The sequence below is a fragment of the Euprymna scolopes genome, chromosome 6, assembly GCF_053919585.1.
Source record: "Euprymna scolopes isolate OS-2025 chromosome 6, ASM5391958v1, whole genome shotgun sequence".
NCBI classification, from domain to species: Eukaryota; Metazoa; Mollusca; class Cephalopoda; order Sepiida; family Sepiolidae; genus Euprymna; species Euprymna scolopes.
In genome coordinates, this window is record NC_136487.1 from 6,656,638 (window position 1) to 6,682,946 (window position 26,309).

General features: G+C 36.4%; 2 protein-coding genes across 6 annotated transcripts in view; both read right to left on the reverse strand.

Annotated features, from left to right (window-relative positions):
- The window catches only part of LOC145277481 (uncharacterized), a 367,340-nt gene that overhangs the window by 169,601 nt on the left and 171,430 nt on the right, over positions 1 to 26,309 (reverse strand). The gene's annotated exons all lie outside the window — the stretch shown is intronic.
- The window catches only part of LOC145277480 (solute carrier family 35 member H1-like), an 80,797-nt gene that overhangs the window by 28,154 nt on the left and 26,334 nt on the right, over positions 1 to 26,309 (reverse strand). For 3 of the 5 annotated variants that reach the window (XM_080128849.1, XM_080128852.1, XM_080128851.1), the window contains exons 2-5: positions 25,479 to 25,681; positions 22,897 to 23,047; positions 7,976 to 8,039; positions 6,157 to 6,229 (exon numbers count right to left, since the gene is read on the reverse strand). In XM_080128849.1, coding sequence (XP_079984975.1) covers positions 6,157 to 6,229; positions 7,976 to 8,039; positions 22,897 to 23,047; positions 25,479 to 25,667 — 477 coding nt within the window. In that variant the 5' untranslated portion in view covers positions 25,668 to 25,681. Of the gene's footprint in view, positions 1 to 6,156; positions 6,230 to 7,975; positions 8,040 to 22,896; positions 23,048 to 25,478; positions 25,682 to 25,793; positions 25,917 to 26,309 lie in introns of those variants that run through there. The other 2 variants (XM_080128850.1, XM_080128854.1) reach the window with 2 other exon arrangements.

The window sequence follows — 26,309 nt, forward strand, 5'->3', positions numbered from 1 at the left end:
ATACACAACAACAAAGAAGAAGAAAAAAAAAACACAACGTGAATCAATCGACGAAGAGAAACGCGAACGCAGAAGCAAGAAAAAGAAGAAGAAAGAACACTGGACCTGAGGAAAAGCAAAGGTTAGTTGATTTTTTCAATATTTTTCTAAACCTCGGCTCTTTAAAAAAAAAGTTTTGTTAAAAAAAAAAAAAAAAAAAAAAAAAAAAAAGTTAATATATATTTCTTTTCTTTCTTCTTTCTTTCTTGTATAATTTTGAAAATAATTGTAAAAAAATGGAACAGCAGTTTTTCACAGATTTCGCTCAGATCCTAGGGGCTGAACTACACAATGTAGGGAAGGCCATTTCGAACTCTCTGAGGGGGGAGGCGTTGTTATCAAAAATAAAACCATTAGACACTAGACGATCGCAGGAATACAGAAGATGGCTAAATGATATAGATAAATACACTAGAATAGTTAGCCAAACAGAGGAAGAAAAATGCCAATTAGCGTTAATTACGACGGCTGGCCAAATAGGACAGTTTGTTTCAGGACTACTAGCCAACAATGAGAGTGTGGCATGGGTAGACTTGAAGCGAGCTCTAGATAATTATTTTGGAGTCCAGGCAGATCCTACCAAGTTTGTTAGGGAGTTAGCAAATATTAAGCAAGGTAGAAGCGAAACTGTGCAGGACTACATGCAGAGGTTAGTGCACTTGGCTATAGGTTCGTATGGTAGTCTAGATACGAACAATGAAGTAATAAAAAGCCAAGTGATAGGTTTCTTCATCGAGGGGCTATATGACAGACAAGTCAAAATCGCTGTCATGAGGGAAGAACCATCGGACCTCAAGGTAGCCTATGAAAAGGCCCTAATCGAGGATCGGTGGCAAAACCGCATAAGAGGCAATGACCGAGAAGAAGAACCTATGGAAATAAATTATAGTGGGCGCCAGAGGAATATAGAAGCGATAAGGAAAAAAAGATTCCCAGAGCCAGATAGGGGGCAGAGGAATTATAGAGGATTTAATAGGGGACCCGGCTTCAAGGCAAGAGAAACAGAGCGCCCTTGGCCGGAGATTAAGTGTTACAATTGCGGCAGAAAAGGCCATATAGCCAGGAACTGCACCTTCCCTAAGTCGGGAAACGAGCAGACCCCACTCGCAAGACGCCCAGCGAGAGGAAGAGGGGTGAACAGTCAAAGATCATAGGACATATGGGCGCCGCTAATTGCATCCCTATTAAGATAGAAAAAAATAAGTTTAGGGCTTTAGTAGATACTGGCGCCGAAATTTCTGTAATAAAAAGTACTGTATTAGAAAGTCTCAGAGAGAAGCCTGAGATAAAGAAAATAGAGATGAATTTAAGGACTGCAAACGGGTCACCTCTCATAGTGCAAGGAGTGGCGCGTTTACAAATTAAAGTAGGAAGCCAGTACATTCGACATGATTTTGTAGTGACGAAAAACCTTAAAAGGAACGTCATATTGGGCCGAGACTGGCTCAAGCAAAATAGTGTTAGAATGTACTTTGATTTAGGAGCAATCCGATTAGGCAGCGAGTACATAGCGCTGCAAGAGGAGGCTTATATTTCGAGTATAGTTAGATTAAGGCACAATGTCACCCTGAAACCGCAGCATTTACATGCGTGCACAGCTCGTGCCGAAATGAGAAATGGTCAGGGTTTAGATTACGAAGTAGTGCAGATAGATAAAGGCTTCCTAAGTGATCTAAGTGGTGTATCCGTAGCGAACACGGTAGTTAAAATTAAAGGTAGGAAAAGTTTTCCTTTGCTAATTATGAATAACACGAACCAGACAGTAAAATTAAAGAAAGGTTACAAGATAGGTAGATGTAGAAGAACAGAAGTAGTAATGGCAATATCAAAGCCAAATAAACAAAAGAAGTCGGGAAACAAAAGTAACCTCAACGGCATAAAAGTGCCGGAAGAAATGAGGAAAGTTTTAAATAAAGTCCTGCAACGAAATACTGATTTATTCGTCACAGAGGATAGATATTTAGGCCGGACTGACACAGTAGAGATGAGGATCGATACAGGAAAAAACGATCCCATAAAGAAAAACCCGTATAGAACACCTCTCAAACAACGAGAAGAAGTTAATGTAGCACTAGAGGAAATGCTACAGGCAGGGGTGATAGAAAGGTCAAACAGTCCGTGGAGTTTCCCGATAGTTTTGGTAAAAAAGAAAGACGGAACAAAGAGGTTCTGTGTAGATTTTAGGGCCCTGAATAAGATAACAAAGAAGTATGCCCGAGCGCTACCAGTAATTGATGATATACTGGCCTCGCTTGGGTCAGCAAAATATTTCTCAAAGTTGGACTTGAAATCAGGGTATTGGCAGGTAAAGTTGAACGAAAAAGATAAAGAGAAAACTGCGTTCACCTGTCATAGAGGACTGTTCCAATTTAATGTAATGCCATTCGGACTTGCTAACGCTCCGGGAGTGTTTCAGGAGCTAATGTCCGTAGTGTTACAGGGACAGGAAGAATTCGCCGTGCCTTATTTGGATGATATTTTGATATTCTCCAAAACAAAGGAGGAACATGTTAGGCATATAGAAAAGGTGTTAGGTAGTTTACGTAGGCATAATTTAAGGTTAAAGGCGGCGAAGTATGAGTTTTTCGGCAAGGAAGTGCAATATCTGGGATTCCGAGTAAGTGAGAAAGGTATCCAGCCGGAGGGGGACAAGGTTAAAGCAATTCAGGCAATTGCGACCCCAACCACTGTGAAGCAGGTTAGATCCTTTATAGGCATGACATCCTATTACAGGCGATTTTTTTGTACTATATGCTGCCCACATTTTAAACAAGTCATTAAAATGTAAGACTCGTATTTAGTTAATTAGTCATATTAATTAAAGAGCCGAGGTAGTGGAGAATATTGGACAAATCGACCACTTCGGTAAAATTGGTAAATTTGCAGCGTATATTTTGCTGTTAAGTGCGGCCGATGCACTTATACCGAAAAAGACCTTATGCTTTTCTTGTTGATGTTTATTTTTTTTTTTTTTTCTAAGTTAAACGGAAAAAAAAAAATACAGTAAAAGAGATGAAAAAAAAAATTTTGTGACATTAAAAACATTATTGGAAATGTCGATGGACCGATAGACGATTGAAAAAAAAAAAAAAAAAAAAAAAAAAATGGTTAATGGAGGGGTGTTATGTAATGAATGGCTGGAACCATCATACATAACTGAAAAGAAAAAACTTTAATAAAAGATTTAAAAGAGTGGGCATCGAATAATCGATTGTCTACCTGTTGAAAAGAGGAAGGGCTTACGTCATAAACAGAGAAATCGGACGACGATTTTTTTGTTTACAAAACAAATAAACGTGACATTCCTCGTAAGCTCTGGAATTACAGATATTGGCATGAGTGGGTAATTCACGTGTCACTGTGTGAAGACAAAATCGAATGATTTTTTGAGGTCAAAACGTGACTTAAGAACACATGTATCAACCGATTGACAGAACGCGTGGATAGAAAAAACAAAGGGACAAAATGCCAATAAAAACGGTGAATCAGCAGAGCAGAGATAGAGAGAGAGAGAAGAACACGGAACAGCATGTGTTGCTGAAAACCAGATTGTCGAAGCGTCATTTTCCCTCCTCAGAGCACTGTGAGAAAACTGCTGTGAACTTCAGAACCACCAAAAAGAAAGAAAAAAAGACGATCTGTTTTAAATTGTAACTATATTGTAAAATATAATTTTATACAAAAACAAACACAATTGTGACTTACGTCTTTTAATGCATGTTTTTAAGTTACAGCTGATCGTTCTAAGTCGTCAACCGCTTTGTTTTCAGGTTCAACGTTGTTATGACATTTTTGACAATTGACGAGAGGCAAGATAAAGAAAAAGTGCCAGTCTAAGGTGAGATAACTCACTAGTCTTAACTCGTTGTCATCACAACCGCCTAGTAAACAAGTGAACCTACGGACGATCGACGTAACTAAAACTGCTATGTACCATTGTCAGGGAGTCCTACGCACTATTACGATTTCCCAACCTGGGAGCCACACCATAATACAACAAGTACACATTGATTTCTGGGAAATGCCAAGAATTAAATTAATCCAATTTTTAAAAAATTAAATGAGACCACTGAATGGTTCAAAACTGCTATTGAAGCACATGTTCCCGCACAGAAATTCTATAGCAAGCCCCACTCCCCCCAATGGTTTACTTCTGCTTGTGCAGCTGCCATTTGTCAAAGGCAGCATGCATTCCGCAGATTCAAGCGACATAAGTCCAGCTCAAATAAACAGAAGTATATAGAAGCTAGAAATAATTGTAAGAGAGTGATAGAGACAGCTAAGACAGATTACTCTGAAACCACCAGAAAACACATCGAAGCACAGAAATTAGGAACCCGGGATTTTTGGAAAATCTACAACAGCGTAGTAAATAATGGACAGTCAACTATTCCCCCACTATCAAACGATCATGAGGTTGCTTGCACGGCAACTGACAAGGCTAATCTGCTTGCCAGTCGGTTTGCCTCAAACTCCACACTGAACTCGGTACACCACTCACTTCCTGATTTTCCTCTGCGAACAGACGCCTCACTAGACGATTTGAAAATCATCCCTTCTCAGGTACATGCTATTATAAAAAACCTAGACACCTCAAAAGCGTGTGGACCAGATCTCATCCCGGCTGTGCTATTAAAAAAATGCTCTGCCGAGGTTGCTCCAGTTCTCTCCAAACTTTATAATAAATGCCTTAATGAATCTTGTTTTCCCGACTGCTGGAAAACCGCCTCTGTGGTACCAGTCTTCAAGAATTCTGGTGAACTAAATTATCGCCCCATTAGCCTCCTCCCGCTTTTTGCCAAAATAAATAAATGCGGGAGTACCTCAGGAGTCTATCCTTGGACCTCTATTATTCCTAAAATGACCTCTCTGACAAAATTGTCTGTGAGATGGGTATATATGCTGATGACACCACGCTCTATAACAGACACGACAGGAAAACAAATGAACACATATCTAAAGAAATGGCAGAAACACTAGAGAATGACCTCCAATCTGTTGTGGAATGGGGATTAAAATAGATGGTCACATTCAATGCTGCCAAGACTAAACTTGTTTCCTTCAATAACTACAAGAAACCTTCTCTACCACCAATAGCAATGGCCAAGAACACATTACCTGAAAGTACTTCTTTTAAACTCCTCAGCCTAATGTTTACAGGGAATATGAACTGGAATAGATACATTGAGAGCATTGCCAAGGCTGCTGCAAGGAAAGTTGGCTCCCTCTACCATGCTAGAAAACTACTTACGCCTGACAGTATCCTATACCTCTATAAGGCAACCATTCGCCCATGTATGGAGTACTGTTGTCACATCTGGGCTGGTGCATCTGCTTCTTGGCTCTCGCTCCTGGACAGGGTTCAAAAAAGAGTCGCCAACCCGATAGGTCCTGAACTGTCATCTAGGCTTCAGCCTCTGTCCCATCGACGAGATGTTGCATCCCTCTGCCTGTTCTACAAATACTTCAATGGTGAATGCTCTGACGAACTGCAAACACTTGTACCTCCCCGACGTAACTACCCCCGACAAACCCGACAAGCTACTAAGTCTCATCCCTTTACAGTAGAGATCCCTAGGTGCAAGAAAGCCTTTTACTCCAATAGTTTCTTCCCCAGAACTGCGGGTCTTTGGAACTCCCTTCCAGGATTCTGCTTTCCCAACTGCAATGATATGCAGAAGTTCAAGTGTAATGTCAACAAACATCTTTCTACTCATCTCCCTTCATAATGACCCCGCTAATTAAGTCCCTGATAGTAGCCCCCTGCTTCAAAGTGGCACTGTGCCTTGTTTGGGGTGAAAATTGAATAAAAAAAAAACAAAAAAACTTGACTTACATCCGTCTTGCGCAATCAATACTTGACAAATTTGTTTCCATCTCAATGTTTTAATTTAAAAAAAGGTGATCTGGTTTTATTGGCTGAAAGCAGAACAGAGTTCCTTATTCAATTCCTAAGCAATACATTCCTGCTAGTATATTAATAAAAAAAAAAAAAAAAAAAACAGATGCCAATCACCTTAGTAATAATTTTTGCTGTTATACAAAATGGGACAATACAAAATATTACTTATATTTGTCTATACACATTTATGAATACAGAATGAATATTTTACTTACAAATTTTTCCAATTTAAATAATAAAGAAAATCCCAGTATAAAAATAACAGCTGTTGATTTGCACATTGTATACCTGGATGGAAAATAGAAATGAATAGAATTTAGAAAGGTGCGTCATTAATTGTGTGTGGAGTGAAAAAATTAAGAGAACATATTTTTTAAGCCATTAATTTTGTGGGAGATTATTCGAAAAATTATATATATATATATATATATACACACATACACAAGTCAGTAATTCTGTTTAAAGCCTTCATTTTTAGTTATAATCTGTGAAAATTGGCTTCTAGACTGTGGTATGAGTCTTCAAGAATTCTGGTGAAAGAACTGACCCACTAAATTATCGCTGCATTAGCCTCCTCCTGCTTTTCACCAAAATATTTGAGTCCTTAATTATTCAAGCCCTAGTCCAACACCTAACAGCTGCTGAACTCCTGACTGACAAACAATATGGATTTAGGCAAGCCCATTCAACAACAGATATCTTAACTGTAACCTCTGAACATATAAACCATACAGTTCACTGGACAAAACAGGGGAGGGTAGAGTGATAGCCCTCGATATATCTAAGGCTTTTGACAGGGTATGGCACGATGGTCTTCTAAGGCAAATCAGATCATATGGTATCATTGGAAGAATACATAATGTAATTAAATCCTTCTTAAGTAAGAAAAAAATCCAGGTTATCCTCGACGGTCATACATTTAAACAATATGATATAAATGCGGGAGTACCTCAGGGGTCTATCCTTGGACCTTTATTATTCCTGATATTAATAAATGACCTCCCTGATAAAATTGTTTCAGAGATGGGTATATTTGCCGATGACACCACTCTCTATAACAGATATGAGGGGAAAACAAATGAACACATATCTAAGGAAATGGCAGAAACACTAGAGGATGACCTCCAATCTGTAGTAGAATGGGGACAAAAATGGATGGTCACATTCAATGCTGCCAAGACTAAGCTTGTTTCCTTCAATAATTACAAGAAACCTTCTCTACCATCAATAGCAATGGCCAAGAACACATTACCTGAAAGTACTTCCTTTACATTTCTTGAAGATCGTGTCAAACTGGCCTAATGGTTATCATACTTGACTCATTGTCTTTAGGTTTTGATCTTGGTCCAAATATATTTTATTTTACTTACAAGAAGTGAACTGTTTAGAAAAACAATATTCGCATGCACATTTCAATTTCTTTCCATATTTTTTCTTTTTTATTTAATTTTTTTTTTTAAAGAATTTAATGTTACATTTAATATCTATGGTATTTCTGTTTATAATAAATAAGAATTATGCATTAATTAAAATATAATATTTATATTTTACGACCGGGCAACGCTGGGCGGTCTACTAGTGTATATATAAAGAAAGGGATGTCAGTATTTTCTATACAAGACATTAAATAGTGGTAATAGAATCAATACTAATCAATACAGCATAATCATATTGACATCGATTCTCATTAGATCAAAGTTAAGCACTGTTGAGCCTGATCAGTACTAAGATGGGTACCGTATGTGTTCTCTGCTTAATATAAACAGACATTGTTTCCAGTCATTTTGGATTTCTCAAGCAGTGTTGACTTGAGAAAGAAATGGTTGAAAACTGCACAACCTTTACTTCACAATTACACGCAGTCACCCTTGCAGGAGGGGTGGGAAGTATCCATTGTTTCAAAACTGTAGCCATGTAGCATTTATTGATACTACACAACTACAGTTTTCAATCAATTAAAACTAAATTTCTGTTTCTTTTTTTTTTTTGAAAGCAAAAATAATTTCTTTTTTAAAAATAATTATTCATACTTACAAAGAAATTGTAATAAATTCAAAGCTCCAGTTCGATAAGCCAATATCGAGAGCACTGATCACACCTGGCATAAGAGAACATAAAGAAAAAATTTTAAGAGATTATGATACACATATGTACATATAAAGATGGAAATTGTACTTTACTTTTTATGCTTCCCAATTAAATGGAGGATTTAGAAAATCATACAAATAATAAAACTGGATTGTTTATAGCCAAAGAACATGAGACTAATGTCATGGTATTGATTTTCAACCTAGAAAGAATCAGGGGAGATAATTCTATTTACAGATTTACTGAAATGATAGCTCAAAATTTGATTGAAAAAAAAAAAAAAAAATTAAGAAATAAATTAAAAACAGTCTGTTGTCTAAATAAAAAACGTTTTTATCATTCTCCATTTTTTTTTTTTTTAGATGAGAGTTGATTGTTTATATTACTTGTATTGATTTAACTATTGTTCTCATCTTGAGTGTTAGTTGTGCAACGTTTCAGTCTGTGTAGCTTTGACCATTGTCAGGCATGTTGGTTGTTGTCTTGGAAAAAAAAAAGAAAAGAAAAGTTACTGGCTTCGTAGATATTTTTGTATTCATGGAGTTGTTCTGTTTTTTGGCCGTGGTTTCATATATGTGAACAAACTGCAAGAATACAAAAATATTTACAGAGCCAGTAACTTTTCTCTTTTCTTTTCCAAGACAACAACCAACATGCTTGATGACGGTCAAATGTTACATCGACTGAAACGTTGCACAAATAACATTCAAGATGAGAATAATCTGATGAAAACAAGAAACAAACATTTTTATGTTTCATTTTCTTTAAAATAACATTTTTTACTCTTAATTATTTATTTATTGATAAATAATTTTTATTCTGATAGAATAGAGTAAATTTGAAAAGATATTAATTTCTATTTCAGCCACATAAATTATTTAGTTGAGAGAACACACACTTGTGCCAGATTATTTTTGTTTCTTCACTCACAGAGACATTCGCTGTTAGTATTAGCCGTAACAGCAGGGTTGATTGTAGCTATTGCAAGGCCCTATACAAAACAGATTGCGTGGAGTCCTGTGTAATAACTGAAAATTAAGATTTTTGAAAAAAAAAATAAGTGCGGGGCCTATGAAAGTGCGGACAACACCGTGGCTTCATAGGTTGCAGTGACCTAAGGCCGACTCTGCATAACAGTACCATTTCTTTTCACTAACAACGAAGATAAACAACAACGGTCAAAAACAAATGCAAACAATGTGACGTTCAAAACAAAACCAATTCCAAGCAACAAAATCCATCTTTATTCAGCTATTTTGGATTACCAACAGCACCGAAATTTACATAATTATGCTCATGTCATACTCAAATTGTTCTAGATTCGCATGCCATGGTTTCCTTACAGCAGGCGCATGCTAACTATGGCCACTTATTCCTGTCCTTCCACACCATTATAATTTTTAAATTAAAAGTAAAAACAAATTTCTTCTAATTGTGTCAACTTGTAAAAAAGGATCTAGTTATGTTTTGGACAATTTTATGCTAAAGTAGATCAAATTCAAGCTCCATACTTTTGAGCGCACTAATGCTAATTGATTTCCGTGTTGAAACCTAAAATTCTAGATGACAAATAATTTCCATTTGACAGTGGTGATAGTACAGAGATAAAGTTTTCCCCATCACCATTATGTGCACAATTTATGTAGCTGGAATGTTTGAATGAATTTTTTTTTTTTTTTTAATTAATTTCTATTACATTTTCACCCAAAACAAGGCACATTGCCACTTTGGTGTAGGGGGGCTACTATCAGGGGCAACAACTACTGGGGGACTATGTAGGGATTCGGGCAGCAAGATGTTGGTTCACGTTGCACTTGAACTTCTGCACGTCAGTACAGTTGGGGAAGCAGGGACCTGGAATGGAATTCCAAAGTCTAGCGGTTCTGGGGAAGAAACTACTGCAGTAGAAAGATCTTTTACATCTAGGGATCTCTACAGTGTGGGGGTGGGATTTTGCAGCCTGTCGGGTATGTCGAAGGTATTCACATCGTGGGGACATAAGTGCTTGCAGTTCGTCAGAGCATTAACCATTAAAATACTTGTAGAACAGGCAGAGGGATGGAACGTTTTGTTGATGGGACAGAGGCTGAAGCTTAGATGCCAGTTCAGGGCCTATCAGATTTGCGACTCTTTTGAACCTTGTCAAGGAGCGAGAGACTAGTAGCCGATGCACCAGCCAAAATATGACAGCAATACTCCATACATGGGCGAATGGTTGCCTTATAGAGGTACAGGATACTTTCGGGTGTTAGTAGTTTTCTAGCATGGTAGAGAGGGCCCACCTTCCTTGCAGCGGCCCTAGCAATGCCCTCGATCTAATTGTTCCAACTCATGTTTCCTGTGAACGTTAGGCCAAGGAGCTTGAAAGACGTACTCTCAGATAAAGAGTCGTTGGCCATTGCTATAGGTAGTAGAGAAGGTTTCTTGTAATTATTGAATGAAACTAGTTTAGTCTTGGCAGCATTGAATGTGACCATCCATTTTTGTCCCCATTCCACTACTGATTGGAGGTCATCCTCTAGTGTTTTTGCCATTTCTTTAGATATGTCTTCATTTGTTTTCCTGTCGTGCCTGTTATAGAGTGTGGTGTCATCAGCATATATACCCATCTCAGAGGAAATTTTGTCGGGGAGGTCATTTATGAATATCAGGAACAGTAGAGGTCCAAGGATAGACCCCTGAGGCACTCCCGCATTTATATCATATTGTTTGGATGTACGACAGTCAAGGACAACCTGGATTTTTCTTTTATCTAAGAAGGATTTAATTATGTTAAGTATTCTACCAGTGATACCGTATGATCTGATTTTCCTGAGGAGACCCTCATGCCATACCCTGTCAAAAGCCTTAGATGTATCTAGGTCTACCACTCTGCCCTGCCCCGCTTTGTCCAGTGAATGGTATATACGTTCAGAGATTACAGTTAGGATGTCTGCTGTGGAATGGGCTTGTCTAAATCCATATTATTGGTCAGTCAGAAGCTTAGCATCTGTAAGGTGATGGACTAGAGCATGGTTAATTAAGGTCTCAAATATTTTGGCAAAAAGTGGGAGGAGGCTGGGGGCGATAATTCATTTAAAGATCAAATGAACTTTTCTCTTTTCAAGCTGATTGAATAAAAGAGAAACAAAAAAGAATTTATCAACTTTTCATGTTGATTTCCAAACTAGTAATCTTTTTTCCTATGCATTAATACTGAACTATGGTGAAGTCCGCAATAATAGGCTTTTGTCTCGACTCAACATGATTAAGATTTCAGAGAGATCTTTGTGCAGTGTCTCCTCATATCACTATTGGTTTACCCATTGTTTTTTTTGGTGATTTCCAATGCAAGTTTAATGATGTGTCATTAAAACTAGTCTTTAAATAATGTAATTATTTAAATTAGACAATAAATAAATAAAATGCTTTTAAATTCTAAACCAACTCACACATGCAATATTTTTAGGTGAATCAAAAAAAACAAATGAGGAAGAAGCTGGCTCTTGTCCAAACATGCAGTTTTTCTTCAATCTGCACATCTTTGGCTTTATAAATCATATTCATGCAAAGAAGTGTTAAGCAGCAGGTTCTTATTAGGATTTGATAATGCAAGTATTTGAGGTTAAATTAATTTTTTTTTTACATTTTTGTTTTTATGTTGTCAGAACTTATTTTAATGTGTTCATTCATGGTGATTTCTTCACCTAATAACTACTAACACTCCTCTCACCATCTATCACTGCTGTATTAGTTTAGCAAGTCGATTTTTATTGTCAGTAAATTTGACACACTTGTATCGCTAATCTAAGAAAAAAAAATTCATAAATAAACTTTGGTAAAGCTTTATTCTATTAAGAACTATGCAGGGATCGAATCTCTACAAGAAAAATTGGTTATGTAAAAAAAAAAAAAAAAAAAAAATTAATAAAGGGAAGTAATTCACTTCCGGAGAACATAAAAGGAGATTGAAGAGTTCTTTTTCATTACAAAACTGTTTATCCAACATGACAGTATTTAATCTCATGAGATATATATATTTCATAATGGGCAGCTGTTAAATGTTATGATTAATCAAATGAAATGCTGCACCTGCTGCCACGATTTTACGAATATTCTCCTCAGAATTATTCCCACTCATTGTAGGCATCCAATTTGAATTTCCAAATAAATATTTGATGCTCTCTCTCCTGATATAACACATTCTTTTTCACTGTTTGTCAGATCAACCTTTGAAATTTTTTAATCCCTTCTCTTTCCAATCTGTGTCAACACCCCTCTCCTTTTGAATTTGAATGTCTGTTAGGAAGAGGACCATATAATGTATAAATAACCGATGTAATGTAACTATGGTTAGAAGCATTGGTTTTTTTGAACATTTAAAAAACAGAAATCAAACACAATACAGATTTTTCTTTTTGTAAATTTATTATTTAAATCCAAATCGTCAAGTACATATATACATACATATTAATTTTGGTCTTTGATTTTCTTGGTTATTTTCTTGATGTGCCAAGCAATTTTCTTGGTTTTGATTGGTAGATAATATAATGTAACTATAACTGTTCTTGTTTTAGTCATTAGTCAAGCACTTTTAATCTCTTGATCATCGTTAGGAGTAGTACTTTAGAAAGAAGTTTTATTTGAGATTAATCCTGTATATTATAGATCTACAGTAAGCAACTTTACCACATATTCATTTACATATGTTGCAAAAATTCAATATAAACAACAGTTCCATGTACAATCATTTCCAAGATGATATGGATTTTATTGATATCAAGTCTCTTCATCACCACATGGCAAAGACACCAAGTTTAAAGTTAAAACATAGCATTAAGACTATATAGTTATAATATATATAGTTATAATATATATAGTTATATTCGAAAATATGAGGAAGGATTGAGATATGATAAATAGAATCCAATAGACAAGCAATGAAATCAAACATAAAAATATACAATAAGGGGAAAGACTATCAAAGGTACCGATACAGAAAAAAAATTAGAAAAGAAAAATATACAAATATGAGCATTTATAATGAAAAAAAAAAAATTAATAGATCCGCCATTAAAAATGGTAAGAGATAAACAGAAAAATCCATAAATATTTTAAAATTTATATATTTAATTTTATTTTTTCTAGCTGGGAATGGGGCATCCTGCTGGATGCCAGACATTCACCCTTTATTTCATACATTCCAACCAAGAGACCTTTTTAAGATTTTAGCCTTCCTGTTAAGTGTAATTGTTCATATTTCTTTTGCACTTGGTTCACCGAGTATATTTGCCAGGTAGTTTTTGAAATTTGTTTTTCACGAGTTTGGTTGCTCATAATTATTGGAATGATGAAGATCTTCCTAAGATTCCAGTTTCTTTTCATGTCATACATAAGACCTTGGAATTTCGTTTTCTTTTTTCCTCTGGTTTAACCCAGCATAATTGGGGACACTCATGTAAATATCAAACAAAAAATCCACTGTAGATTTTTAGCAAAGTACATCCTTTGTTTTCCTTTACCTCCTTATTTGTCTCCGCCATCATTTTGATTTCAAGCAAAGTTGCTCTTATGTACACAAGTAACTTCTAATTTTTAAGCAGGTAAGACAAAATAATCTACACGGGAGTCTTCTCATTAAAATGGCAAGCAAAGCATGTGAGACAGCATGGGCTTTTAAATTCAATAATTTTGATTCTTTGTTACATATTACTTAGCAGGAACACATTTTTGAAGTTATGGGTAGAATGAGAAATGATAGGCTGAATCAGGTTACCTACATCTATAATATAAATCACACTTTTTAAATGTATTCATGTATATATGTATGTACGTATGTAAGCATGTATGTACATATGTATGTATGCCTAAAACTTTCGACAGAAGCGACAGATTTTCACAAGATTGGTATTATTTTGAAGCTCGACCCTTCAGATGACAAATAACGAAAAATTGACCAAAAACATTAATTCATTCCCCTTCAACTGGGCACTTTTCTACAGGGGGCCATTTTTTTTCGCAGATATTTTCAAAAGCAATTCCCTCTTTTCGATTGACTAACCTTAATTTAAACTTTCGTCACTTCTGGTTTGCCTTCAGCTAGAATCGAAACAAAAAGATACAACTCTCCACCCTCATCCCTTAGTCACGCTATATATATATATATATATATATATATATATATATATATTATATACACACACACACATAAATATATGTGTGTATATATATTCACCTGTCATCCTTTTTATAAAGATGAAATTGCCCACAGAGTTTTATAATTATATAGATTAAATTGTTTTAATACTATTATGTAGTTAAAGTAAACTAAATTTTTTTATTAAAATAATTTTTATGTTTAGTCATTCATTTTATATTATCACTCATGCTTGAATTCAGGTTTTGAAATATGATGGAAATCAAATCTATGACATCATGTTAAAGCTGTAATTATTTTGTTAACATAATGTTTTAATCTTATCTTTCAGTCGTATTAAATATGCACTTTATCCTATTCCTCAACTTACTAAACTTTATCTAACCATACATTTACTCGTCTCTCTCAATCCAATGCGGTTGCAAATTTAGTTGCTTCCACTGCATGAATTTTTACCTCTCCCCTCTCCCAGTAAAAAATGAAAATGGAAAGCATAGTAATGTCCTTTTTTAACCACGTTTGAGGAGTGAAATTTTTCTGTAGATGTTAACCTAAATACACGATTTTTTTCAGTAGATATTAACCTAAATAACCAATTAATATTAACTACCCATGCGGAGTCGCAGAAATAACTGGATTAGGACCCAGGCGCGGGGCGAACCCTCTCAGAGCTGATGGACCTGTAGATTTTCCCAGGTCATCCATCTAGGAGAAGGAAAACTCTGAAGCTAAACCTAGAGGAGGGAGGCCTCTTCAGTCCTGAACGACAACCTTCTTAGAGCTGGTGACTCAAACAAATCACCGGTTGGCAAACCTAAACTGCTTAAGGAGATAGACAGAGCCTATCGCCCGGCTTTCATACTCCTTCTTTGCCTATTGGCCAGACGTAGAGGTACTATCACAGGGATTTGTCTGAATCACCCAGTGGTTGACCTTGTTTCCTGACTAGAGCAATGAACGCCGCTTTTCCCCGCTCCCGCCACATCCTATCCCCCTAAACTGGACACAGTAGGGTGCTTCAGTGCCATATACGACTGTGCGGTTGGACTGGGCTGGCTTTACCAAATGGATTGAGGGTACCGGATTGACAGTTCCTGGCTGCTGTTTCCAACTGATAGTACAGGTGCCCTAACTCTTTGGTAGCGCTTAAAGCGGCTGCTCCATCAACAGTTGCATAATATCGGGATGTTTGTAGTGCCATGTCGCGCATGGAAAGGGACCCTGCACTCATCCCCGGTGGGCTTTCCTGAGGCCACAATCCTGTGGGTGAGGACAGCTGATGGTCTATTTGTATTGCATGTCTGGTATTCTGCAAAACCACTTGTCCAGTGCCCCCTCACTCACTCACCCTAACTGAAACTTTTAAATTAAATAAAATGAAACGACAGCTCAAGAAAAATTTACATTTAAACCAGGACCAAACTAAAAGAAAACCAATCTGCCTCCTCCCTTGAGGCTTGCATTTACGAATATACGCGGGCTTAGAACTAACTTAGATGATGTTGAGTCGTTTCTCCTTGTAAACACCCTGGATATCTTAGCATTAAGTGAAACTAATCTTCACTTCTCCATTCCCTCTAACCACTTTAACATGCCTGGTTATCTCCCACTTCACCGTAAAGACTCGGACAGACATATGCACGAGCTTGGAGTCTATATTCTTAACTCCCACCCCCTGACTAGAGAAATAAAACTAGAATCAGACGACCAGGCTTTTATGTGCTTCAGACTAAATATGCAACACAATATTAGCTACTTGTATTTTCTCTACCGTTCTCCCTCAACCCAAGACTGTACCCTAATAAACAAAGTCTCAGACAGCATAGATATAGCACACTCCCTCGATACTAGCACACAAGCACATGTATTTGGTGACTTCAATGTCCACCACAGTAACTGGCTAGGATTCTCTAATAACACAGACGTGGCTGGTAGCACAACACATAGCTTCTCTATATCCCATTCCCTATCCCAGATGGTTACATTTCCGACACGTTTCCCAGACCAGCAAGATCAACATGCCTCACTTCTAGATCTCTTTCTGACAACGGTTCCCGATGATTGTACAACAAATGCCCACAGCCCACTCGGGAATGCTGACCATGCTGTGATAATGGTAGAAATCAACCTAAATTCTCGCCCTAAAACTGAAGACCCACTACTCAAAACAACGAGGTATTACAAAAAGACTGATTGGGAAGCCATCAGGGAACTCAGAGATGCCCCATGGCAAAATATCTTTACTCTTCCAGCGGAACAGTATGCAAATGAGACCACTGAATGGTTCAAAACTGCAATTGAAGCACATGTTCCCGCATGGAAATTCTATAGCAAGCCCCACTCCCCAATGGTTTACTTCTGCTTGTGCAGTTGCCACTTTTCAAAGGCAGCATGCGTTCCGCAGATTCAAGCGACATAAGTCCATCTCAAATAAACAGAAGTATATAGAAGGTAGAAATAATTGTAAGAGAGTGATAGAGACAGCTAAGACAGATTATTCTGAAGCCACCAGAAAACGCATTGAAGCACAGAAATTAGGAACCCGGGATTTTTGGAAAATCTACAACAGCGTAGTAAATAATGGGCAGTCAACTATTCCCCCACTATCAAACAATCATGAGGTTGCTTGCACAACAACTGACAAGGCTAATCTGCTTGCCAGTCTGTTTGCCTCAAACTCCACACCACTCCCTTCCTGATTTTCCTTTGCGAACAGACGCCACGCGAGATGATTTGAAAATCACCCCTTCTCAGGTACATGCTATTATAAAAAACCTAGACACCTCAAAAACATGTGAACCAGATCTCATCCTGGCTGTGCTATTAAAAAAATGCTCTGCCGAGGTTGCTCCAGTTCTCTCCAAACTTTACAATAAATGCTTTAACGAATCTTGTTTTCCCGACTGCTGGAAAACCGCCTCTGTGGTACCAGTCTTCAAGAATTCTGGTGAAAGAACTGACCCACTAAATTATCGCCCCATTAGCTAACTCCTGCTTTTCACCAAAATATTTGAGTCCTTAGTTAATCAAGCCCTAGTCCAGCACCTAACAGCTGCTAAACTCCTGACTGACAAACAATATGGATTCAGGCAAGCCCGTTCAACAGCAGATATCTTCACTGTAGTTTTTGAATGTATATACTGTTCATTGGACAAAACAGAGGAGGGTAGAGCTATCTAAAGCTTTTGACAGGGTATGGCATGATGGTCTTCTAAGGAAAATTAGATCATATGGAATCACTGGAAGAATTCATAATGTAATTAAATCCTTCTTAAGTAATAGAAAAATCAAAGTTGTCCTCGACGGTCGTACATCCAAACAATATGACAAATGCAGGAGTACCTCAGGGATCTATCCTTGGACCTCTATTACTCCTGATATTCATAAATGACCTCCCTAATCAAATTGTATCGGAGATGGGTATATTTGCCGATGACACCACTCTCTATAACAGATATGAGGGAAAAACAAATGAACACATATCCAAGGAAATGGCAGAAACACTAGAGGCTGACCTCCAATCCGTAGTGGAATGGGGACAAAAATGGATGGTCACATTCAATGCTGCTAAGACTAAGCTTGTTTCCTTCAATAACTACAAGAAACCTTCTCTACCACCAATAGCAATGGCCAAGAACACATTGCCTGCCTGAAAGTACTTCTTTTAAACTCCTCGGCCTAACGTTTACAGGGAATATGAACAGGAAGGTTGGCTCCCTCTACCATGCTAGAAAACTACTTATGCCTTAAAGTATCCTGTACCTCTTTAAGGCCACCATTCGCCCATGTATGGAGTACTGTTGTCACATCTGGGCTGGTGGATCTGCTGCTTGTCTCTCGCTCCTGGACAGGGTTCAAAAGAGAGTCGCCAACCTGATAGGTCCTGAACTGTCATCTAGGCTTCAGCTTCTGTCCCATCGACGAGATGTTGCATCCTTTTGCCTGTTCTACAAATACTTTAATGGTGAATGCTCTGACAAACTGCAAACACTTGTACCTCCTCGACGTAACTACCCCCGACAAACTCGACAAGCTAGTAAGTCGAGTCCCTTTACAGTAGAGATCCCTAGGTGCAAGAAAGCCTTTTACTCCAATAGTTTCTTCCCCAGAACTGCAGGTCTTTGGAACTCCCTTCCGGGATTCTGCTTTCCCAACTGTACTGATATGCAGAAGTTCAAGTGTAATGTGAACAAACATCTTGCTACTCATCTCCCTTCATAATGCCCCTGCAAATTAATCCCTCATAGTAGCCCCCTGCTTCAAAGTGGCACTGTGCCTTGTTTGGGGTGAAAATTTAATAAAAAATTATTATTTTATTAAATTATGATTTCCACTCATGGCATTTGTTTTATTTGTTATTTACTTTTCTGAATTTTTGAGATGAAAACTGATTATTTGTACCATTTCAATTTACTTAAACAATTTAGAATTAACTATAATAAAAAAAATTGCTAAAGAAATTTGCGTTCCTTCAAATGAAAATAAATTTATGTTTATGCCTTTTCTACTTCTTACTGAAAAGCCGAGTCAGCTTTTAGCTGAGTCTTAGATAATATAAAGGCCTGCCTAAAAATGAAAAGCTTTTTACGGAGATGTAGGCATAGGCCAATTCATACCATCCAAAAAATTCCAACAAAAACCTTACAGCCAGCCATGGTTCTCCCCCGAATGTGCTGCTGCCATCGCACACAGAAATCACTTTTTCCATAGCTACCAACATAATAGATGCACTGAAACTAAAGCTGCTTTCAGAACCGCCAGCAACCACTGTAAAAGAGTAATAAAAAATGCAAGAGAACTATATGCGCAATCCGTTAAGTCCAAAGTAGCTGAGCAGCGGCTTGGTTCCCACCAGTTCTGGCAAATAGCAAATAGGATCTTGAACAGAAACGTGCGCTCTATCCCAACCATTATCAATGGACCAGACATCTTCTCGACAGCATCCGACAAGGCCAAACTATTTGCCAAAAACTTTGCGGCAAATTCTACCCTGTGTGACGAAGGCCATCAACTCCCCATATTCCCTCCTATAACAGACAACACGCTATGCAACATACAAATATCTGTGAGTGAGGTCGCCAAGCTAATCAAGAACCTTGACTCCAGTAAAGCAACTGGTCCCGACGGTATTCCAATTATAGTGTTACAAAAAAAATTACAACCAGAACTTGCCCCCATACTTTCCAAACTGTTTAAGCGTTGCCTTAAGGAGAAGTGCTTTCCAACACACTGGAAAACCTCATCAGTATGCCCTGTATTTAAGAATTCAGGTGATAAGTCATCTCCCTCTCAGTACAGACCAGTAAGTCTCCTGTGTGTCATGAGTAAGTTGTTGGAATCCACAATAAATAGAGAAGTAGTCAACCACCTCAGCAGAAATAACCTTCTAAGTGACACGCAATATGGTTTCCGCTCTGCTAGATCTACAGCAGATGTGCTAACGGTTATATCTCATAGGATTATGTTTTCTATCATTAAGTCATTTCTCTCAGATAGGCTTATAAGAGTAGTGGTTGATGGGCAGAAATCAGAGGCCCACAGTATTAATGCTGGAGTCCCTCAGGGGTCCATCCTGGGCCCAACTCTCTTCCTGATTTACATCAATGATCTCCTAAAACACATACTAAAATCTTTCATTGACATCTATGCTGATGACACGACAATCTATGGCAACACATCAAAGGCCGTAAATGATGATGTTCTCTCTAATTCTCTCTCCTCTGATCTTGAGCGTGTGGTACAGTGGGGAAAGAGGTGGCTGGTTACCTTTAATGCATCTAATACCAAGCTCCTTTCTCTACATCATAAACGCTCTGATCCCCATCTGGCATCAATTGAAATGGATGGCTCTCGCCTAAGGGAGGCCCCAGGATTTGATAAGCTTCTGGGTTTGACCGTTACACCTGATCTTAAATGGAACACATGCATCAAGTCTGTGGCCAAGGTCGCTGGGAAAATGGTGGGATCCTTCTACCGCTCCAGAAGATATCTCACTAATGATGCAATTCTCTATCTATATAAGAGCCAAGTACGTCCAAAGATGGAGTACTGCTACCACATCTGGGCGGGGGCTGCAAAAAATAGCCTATCCTGCCTTGACGGAATACAAAATAGACTCCGTGGCTTGGTGGGGGATGCCCTTTTCTCTATCCTGCAACCTCTTTCCCACAGAAGAGACGTAGTGAGCCTGTCATTGTTCTATCGTTATTTCCATGGCAGGTGCTCGTCTGAGCTCCATTCTCTGGTCCCCCCTCGCCAATCTTTCTCAAAAAACACCAGACTAGCTGAAACCACCGTCAATAATTTTCCCCACTCCCTATCTGTGCCTAAATCAAAACGTAGATACCATGAACAAAGCTTCTTTCTTAGAACTGCACGCCTGTGGAACTCTGTTCTGCTCGTCTGTTTCCCTCCCGACTTCAACCTGGATGTCTTCAAGTCCAACACAAACAAATTACTGATGAACCCCCCCCCAAGTAATGACACCTTACCAATTCTCCAATACTATTGCTACACTATCCCTTTGATTACTGTACACACAATAACCCTTATCCCTGAGTGGCCATTGGGCCTTGATAAGTGGTGAACTCCATGTAAAAAAAAAAAAAAAAAAAAAAAAAAAAAAATGTGTAGATACTGAAACAATTTTATTTTAAAATTCCAACAATTACTACGAGCTAAAAAGTAATAAAAAAATTCCCTCTTTTTCTTTGTATGGTGATAGATAATGTAGGTCTTCCAAACCAAAATTTTAATTCCATTATATCTAAAAACAAACAATTTTTCCGAACTTTATTTTGGTAGCACAATAAACGATAGAATTTATAGTCAGTCAAAGTTCCTGGAAAATTAGAAAATTTCCCATTTTGTGCGGTATTGGTCCAGGTTTTGAACAGGTGAAAAATTTTTACAAATGCAATGTCATCTTGTGTAACATTGCAAGGGGAAGGAGATTTTCTGTATAGTGATGATTATTATTATTCATATCTGTATTGATACGTGTGTCTTTTATTCAATGTCTATGCATGTGTGTGTTGCCATGATTGTATGTCTATGTATGTGGTCATGTCCCTTCTAGTGTGTGTGTATGTATTTTGATAAAATCACTATACGATTTTTTTTGTTTCTTAGTCTTCTCTGGGGATGCTTTCTTGCCATCACTGGCTGATGCTGGAGGAAACATCTTACAAAAGATATAACACCGATTTCTGGCATGGTTCTTTCTTTGTCTAACAAGTGAATGGGGGAAGCATCACATTTTGACTTAAACTTTCTTGCGTCTTCTTTTTCTTCAATGCATTCTGAGTAATCCGAAGCCAGAGGGAAAACTCATGTTTGGCTTGCACAAAGTCAGAAGGCAGACTCTTTTTTCACACAAATTAAAATTTGTCTTTTCTGTCTTTCTTCTTAATGCATCATTTTTTTTGCTGACCCTAGCTACCACGCTTGACCTACGTCAACCATAACCCCTTAAACTGTTTTTGCACTCACCAACCTGCCAGTAACTCCCAATTTCCAAATGGCCGGTGTAACCCAGGATATATTATATATCACTTGTAAATGAAAACGGAAGCAATAATTATTAGATTAAACCAACCTAAACATTGAGCAAAATCTCCATACTTCTTGAGAAAAAAAAATTAAAACTTGGTTCATATAAGATTTCAACAGCTAACACACTGAATATTTTTAATGATTCATAGTATATTAGAAATCAAGCTAGATTTTTCTTTTAATAGTAAACAAAAATAGCAACTCAATTTGATAATAGGTCACAAATTTCATTAATTAAGCTTTTTGACGTGAATTTTTCTTTTGTGGAAGACAACTTACAACCCTATATAAGCCCACCATGTTTATGAGTGTCCCTTTTTTCTTAAAGATTGAACTGTTTTATATGGATAGCGGCACATAATATAATATACATTAAGCTGAAAAACATCAATAAATAGCCCATCACTTAAAAATATGAACCTAACTTGAAGTAATATGAAAAATGCAATTATGCTTGAAGAATTATACATTTATAAAGAAAAAAGATTAAATTTTATTTACATCAAAATTTTATCAAAACAAAAATGTTTTTAAAAATTAAAAAACACAAAACAAACTGAAATTGAAATCTACCCATTTAGATGACAACTTCACCTACTTAGGAAGTTCCATAAATATAGAAGGCTACCAGTTGCACTGCAGCAACATTTAATCGGCTCTGTGAGATTAGGAGAAACAAAGAATTTACCCTCAAATCTAGATTTTATAACCGCAATGATTTGTCCACACTGCTATATTGAAGTGAAACTTGGCATCTCAAAATCGGTCAAAAGAAGAAATTAGATGGTTTTGATTCCAAGTGTCTTTAGAAAGATTCTAGGGATCAAATGGAATGATCGAATTATGAACTGAAAAGTCAAAGAATGCACTAACCAGCAAGTAGTATCGTCAGTAATCTGCAAATAACATTTACGCTGGCTCCAGAGAGAATTGTCAACCAAATGCTCCAATGAACCTCTGATGGAAAAAGCGGAAGACGAAAAATGAACTGGAAACTGATAATCGAGAGAGATTTGATTACAACAGAAAAAAAACAAAAAAAAAACTGGAGGGATGCTATGGATGTGGCTTCAGATAAAAACGATGGCAAGACGAGAATTCCTGAGTTTAATTACCCATTTTCGTGCACTATACTGGCTGTCTTGTAATATCTATATATTAAGGTTCAAGAACTTACCTGGTGGTGCTACACGTTTGAAGTAAGGTACCCAGTCAAGTTCAATGCGAGACTTTTCAGTTCTCCATTCCCAAATTGAACGTAGAAGCCAGGCTAACAAGAACTTTGTAACCAAGTGTACCATTGTGATCGACAACGGCAGATGAAATTGCTGAAAAATTAGTACATACAGAATAAAAGAAAAGTTTTAAACAATTTTTTGTATGTTCATATTATTTGGATTCTTCGGACTAGCATTATCATCTTGGGTGTTATTTTCACAACAGTTTAGGAGATGTAACCTCCAGCCTTCTTGTGTATTTTGTTGAACTCAGTCTGCAATGCACAGTGGATAAAGTACTTTGTAAAATTCAGTTATAAAGTTACAATCTTCTGGAGGTTGAAAGTTCAATCCTGACTGTACGTGACACTCAAAATACAATTGCCAATTACTTAGGACTTCTACCCAATCATGGTTAACAGAATGAAAATATGGTAAATCCCCATTGATTAAATAAAGGTTCCATTCAAAATTCCATGCAGATTTCTTTGTTTGATGGAAAGATTCCAGAGTTCAATAAAATACAGCTAAAGAAGGTTGGAGGTTACATTGATCAAAATATTGTGAAAATAAAGCTCAAGATGAGAACAGTAGTCTGAAAACTCTAAATAATGCAAATCAATCTGATCTTAGAAATTCACAAACATAATGGTATCAATGTTTGGTACGTTTTAGGTCAGGAAATATCTTCAAACAAATAAACTGAAAACACACTAATCATGTGAGAGCACACAGTTCACATTTTTTTTAATTATTTGTTCAATTTTTAGAAAGGTATTCAGTTTGGTATAGGCACAAACAGCTTTTTGGAATCAACATGCTTTATTTTTTTAAAGATACAATATAAATGAACATGGACACCACATAATTTAATCATTTTCCTCTGACTCAATTTATCTATGCAAATTGTTTAACTCAGTGGTTCCCAACCTTTAAAATATGGTGACCCATTTGAAAAAAAAGCAATGAGGAAGCAACCCCAATCCTTAAAATATCTTCTATATTCATTTACTTTTTGCACAATAATCTGACATACTACAATTATCAAATTATAGATTATTTGTGAAGTAACTATACATTCTGTAAATCCATGATTAATCTAAGATTTTACCATATAAAAATTTTAAAGCTGCTGAAAAATTGAATTGCAAAATTATTTGAACACACTAATTTCCATCATAAAGTGTGTTTATGAACTGTCCTTAAGATTACTGGTATTGCAGTTTTTTAGCTAGCAATTCTATCCTGTGTTTCATAGTCAATATGCCACATCTTAAGTTCAATCGATTTGCGCACTTTTTTTTTAAAGATGAGAATGCTCCTTCACATAAGTTGTTGGAAACGAGAATAAATTCTTATATCTGATATGACTGGTAATTTGGGGGAACTTTTTGCTCCAAATACTTATAGTTTATTAATGTTTTTCATTGTTTTATATAATCTTCACATTCTGTCACTAGGTGTTATTCGGGAATTAAGGACTACTGTATACTTTTGCTTCCAGCCTGGAGCTGATATTACCACTTTTATTTATTTTTTTTTTATTATTTACATAAATTTAAATAGAATAAAATACCCATTCTGTCAAAAGTGACACAAAAAGATATTTTTATTCGTTTAAAATTTTTGAAAATACTAATCAAGCATTAGAAAAAAAAAAAAATAGCCAAGATTTTTTTTTTTTTTTTTTTTTTTTTACACCAAATTTATGCACATTCAAACAATGAACAATTTGCATCACTTGTTTGTTCTCTGATCAAAGAAGGTAACCTTTGAACGACTTATTTCATTTATTGTGAGATCACACATTATCAAGAGAGGTAATTCTCAAATAAGTTATTCCTCGCCTATCTATTAAACACAGGATTCTCAAGATTTATAGTATTTTATAGATTACTATAGGAGGGAGAGGGGGCATGCTGGGTCATAAAATACAATTACATATATTTTAATTCATGCAGATTTCGTATTTATTATTACAGAGCAAATTCTCTATTGAATATTATATTGTACCTAATATATAGTAGTGATTTAAAAAGTTAAAAGAAAAAAAAAAATGACTTGGGTGCCATCAGGTAGAATCGAAACCAAAACATTTAGAACCTCAGCTGTCTTCTACTTGTAGATATCAAGAGATAGGTAAAAAAGAGTTAACATTTAAACGACTTGAAGTGAACTGAATTTAGGCATGTGCAAAAAGTGAAAATATGTTGGCAAGTTAAAATGAACAGTTTGTATTTCACCTTGCCCACATATTTCTGTATACATTATTCAGCCATCCAAACAAAGATTTTACTCATTGTAAACCAGCCTTGGTGTATGATTACTATTTTCTGTTAATTTCAGTGTTATGTGACCAATAGTTTAAGAGTTTATTGGTTAAATATTTACACAGATAAACAAACACACACATCTGTTTTATTTATATCGATGTAAAATGTTGGTGAGGCTTGAACAATGATGAAAAGGAAGCAATGAAAAGAGTGTGCAAAAAATTTATCAATAAAATACAAAATGGCGGTTATCATATGGAAATAATTACCTGTATATACTTTTTGTTATAAAATGTCAAGGTGATCGAACATACATAGTAGAAAAGTACGAGGCCGATAATTTTGAATACATTTAAGATGAACCCACAGGAAAAACATGTTCGGCCAAGCAAGGAATTTGTTGCATTTAACCCGTGATGATCATGTGACACCAAAAAATGTTTTTTCTTCTTAGTCATTCTCAATCAACCATCTAAAACGAAAAAAAAAAAAAAAATCAATAAGATTACTATTCACGTATACAATAGTTATTAGAGTAAAGAGTAAATTTAAAAAAAAAAAAAAGAAATTCTAAACAAACATACACTTCAAATGATTTTTTTCTCAGCCTAGGAATAACACTTGAGATGAGAACAGTTATCCAAATTATCAATCATCTAAAACATTCAAATCACAACCACTATTTATGGAGTGATATGCAAATTAAGTATAATTTACATATGAACTATTTATGGAGTCATATGCAAATTAAGTATAATTTGCATATGAACAGATAGCTCATATTTATAAACTGACACCAACTAGAACAGGTTGGTTGTTGAACGCTTACTTAGCATTATACATGACAAATTCTGGCAAAAAAGTCAATGGTAAAAATTTTTTACCCTAAGAAGAACATAACTCACTACTGATGCTAGTGAGCATTCCGTATCCGGTATTTTGTCACAAGATGGTCATTCCGTAATGTACTTATTGAGGAGATTAACAACGATTGAACACAATTATTCGAATATAGAAAGGGAGCCACTAGCTATAGCGTGGACAATGGATAGAGCAAGACAGAGCGTACTGTATACCGATACTCTATGGCTGACTGGGAT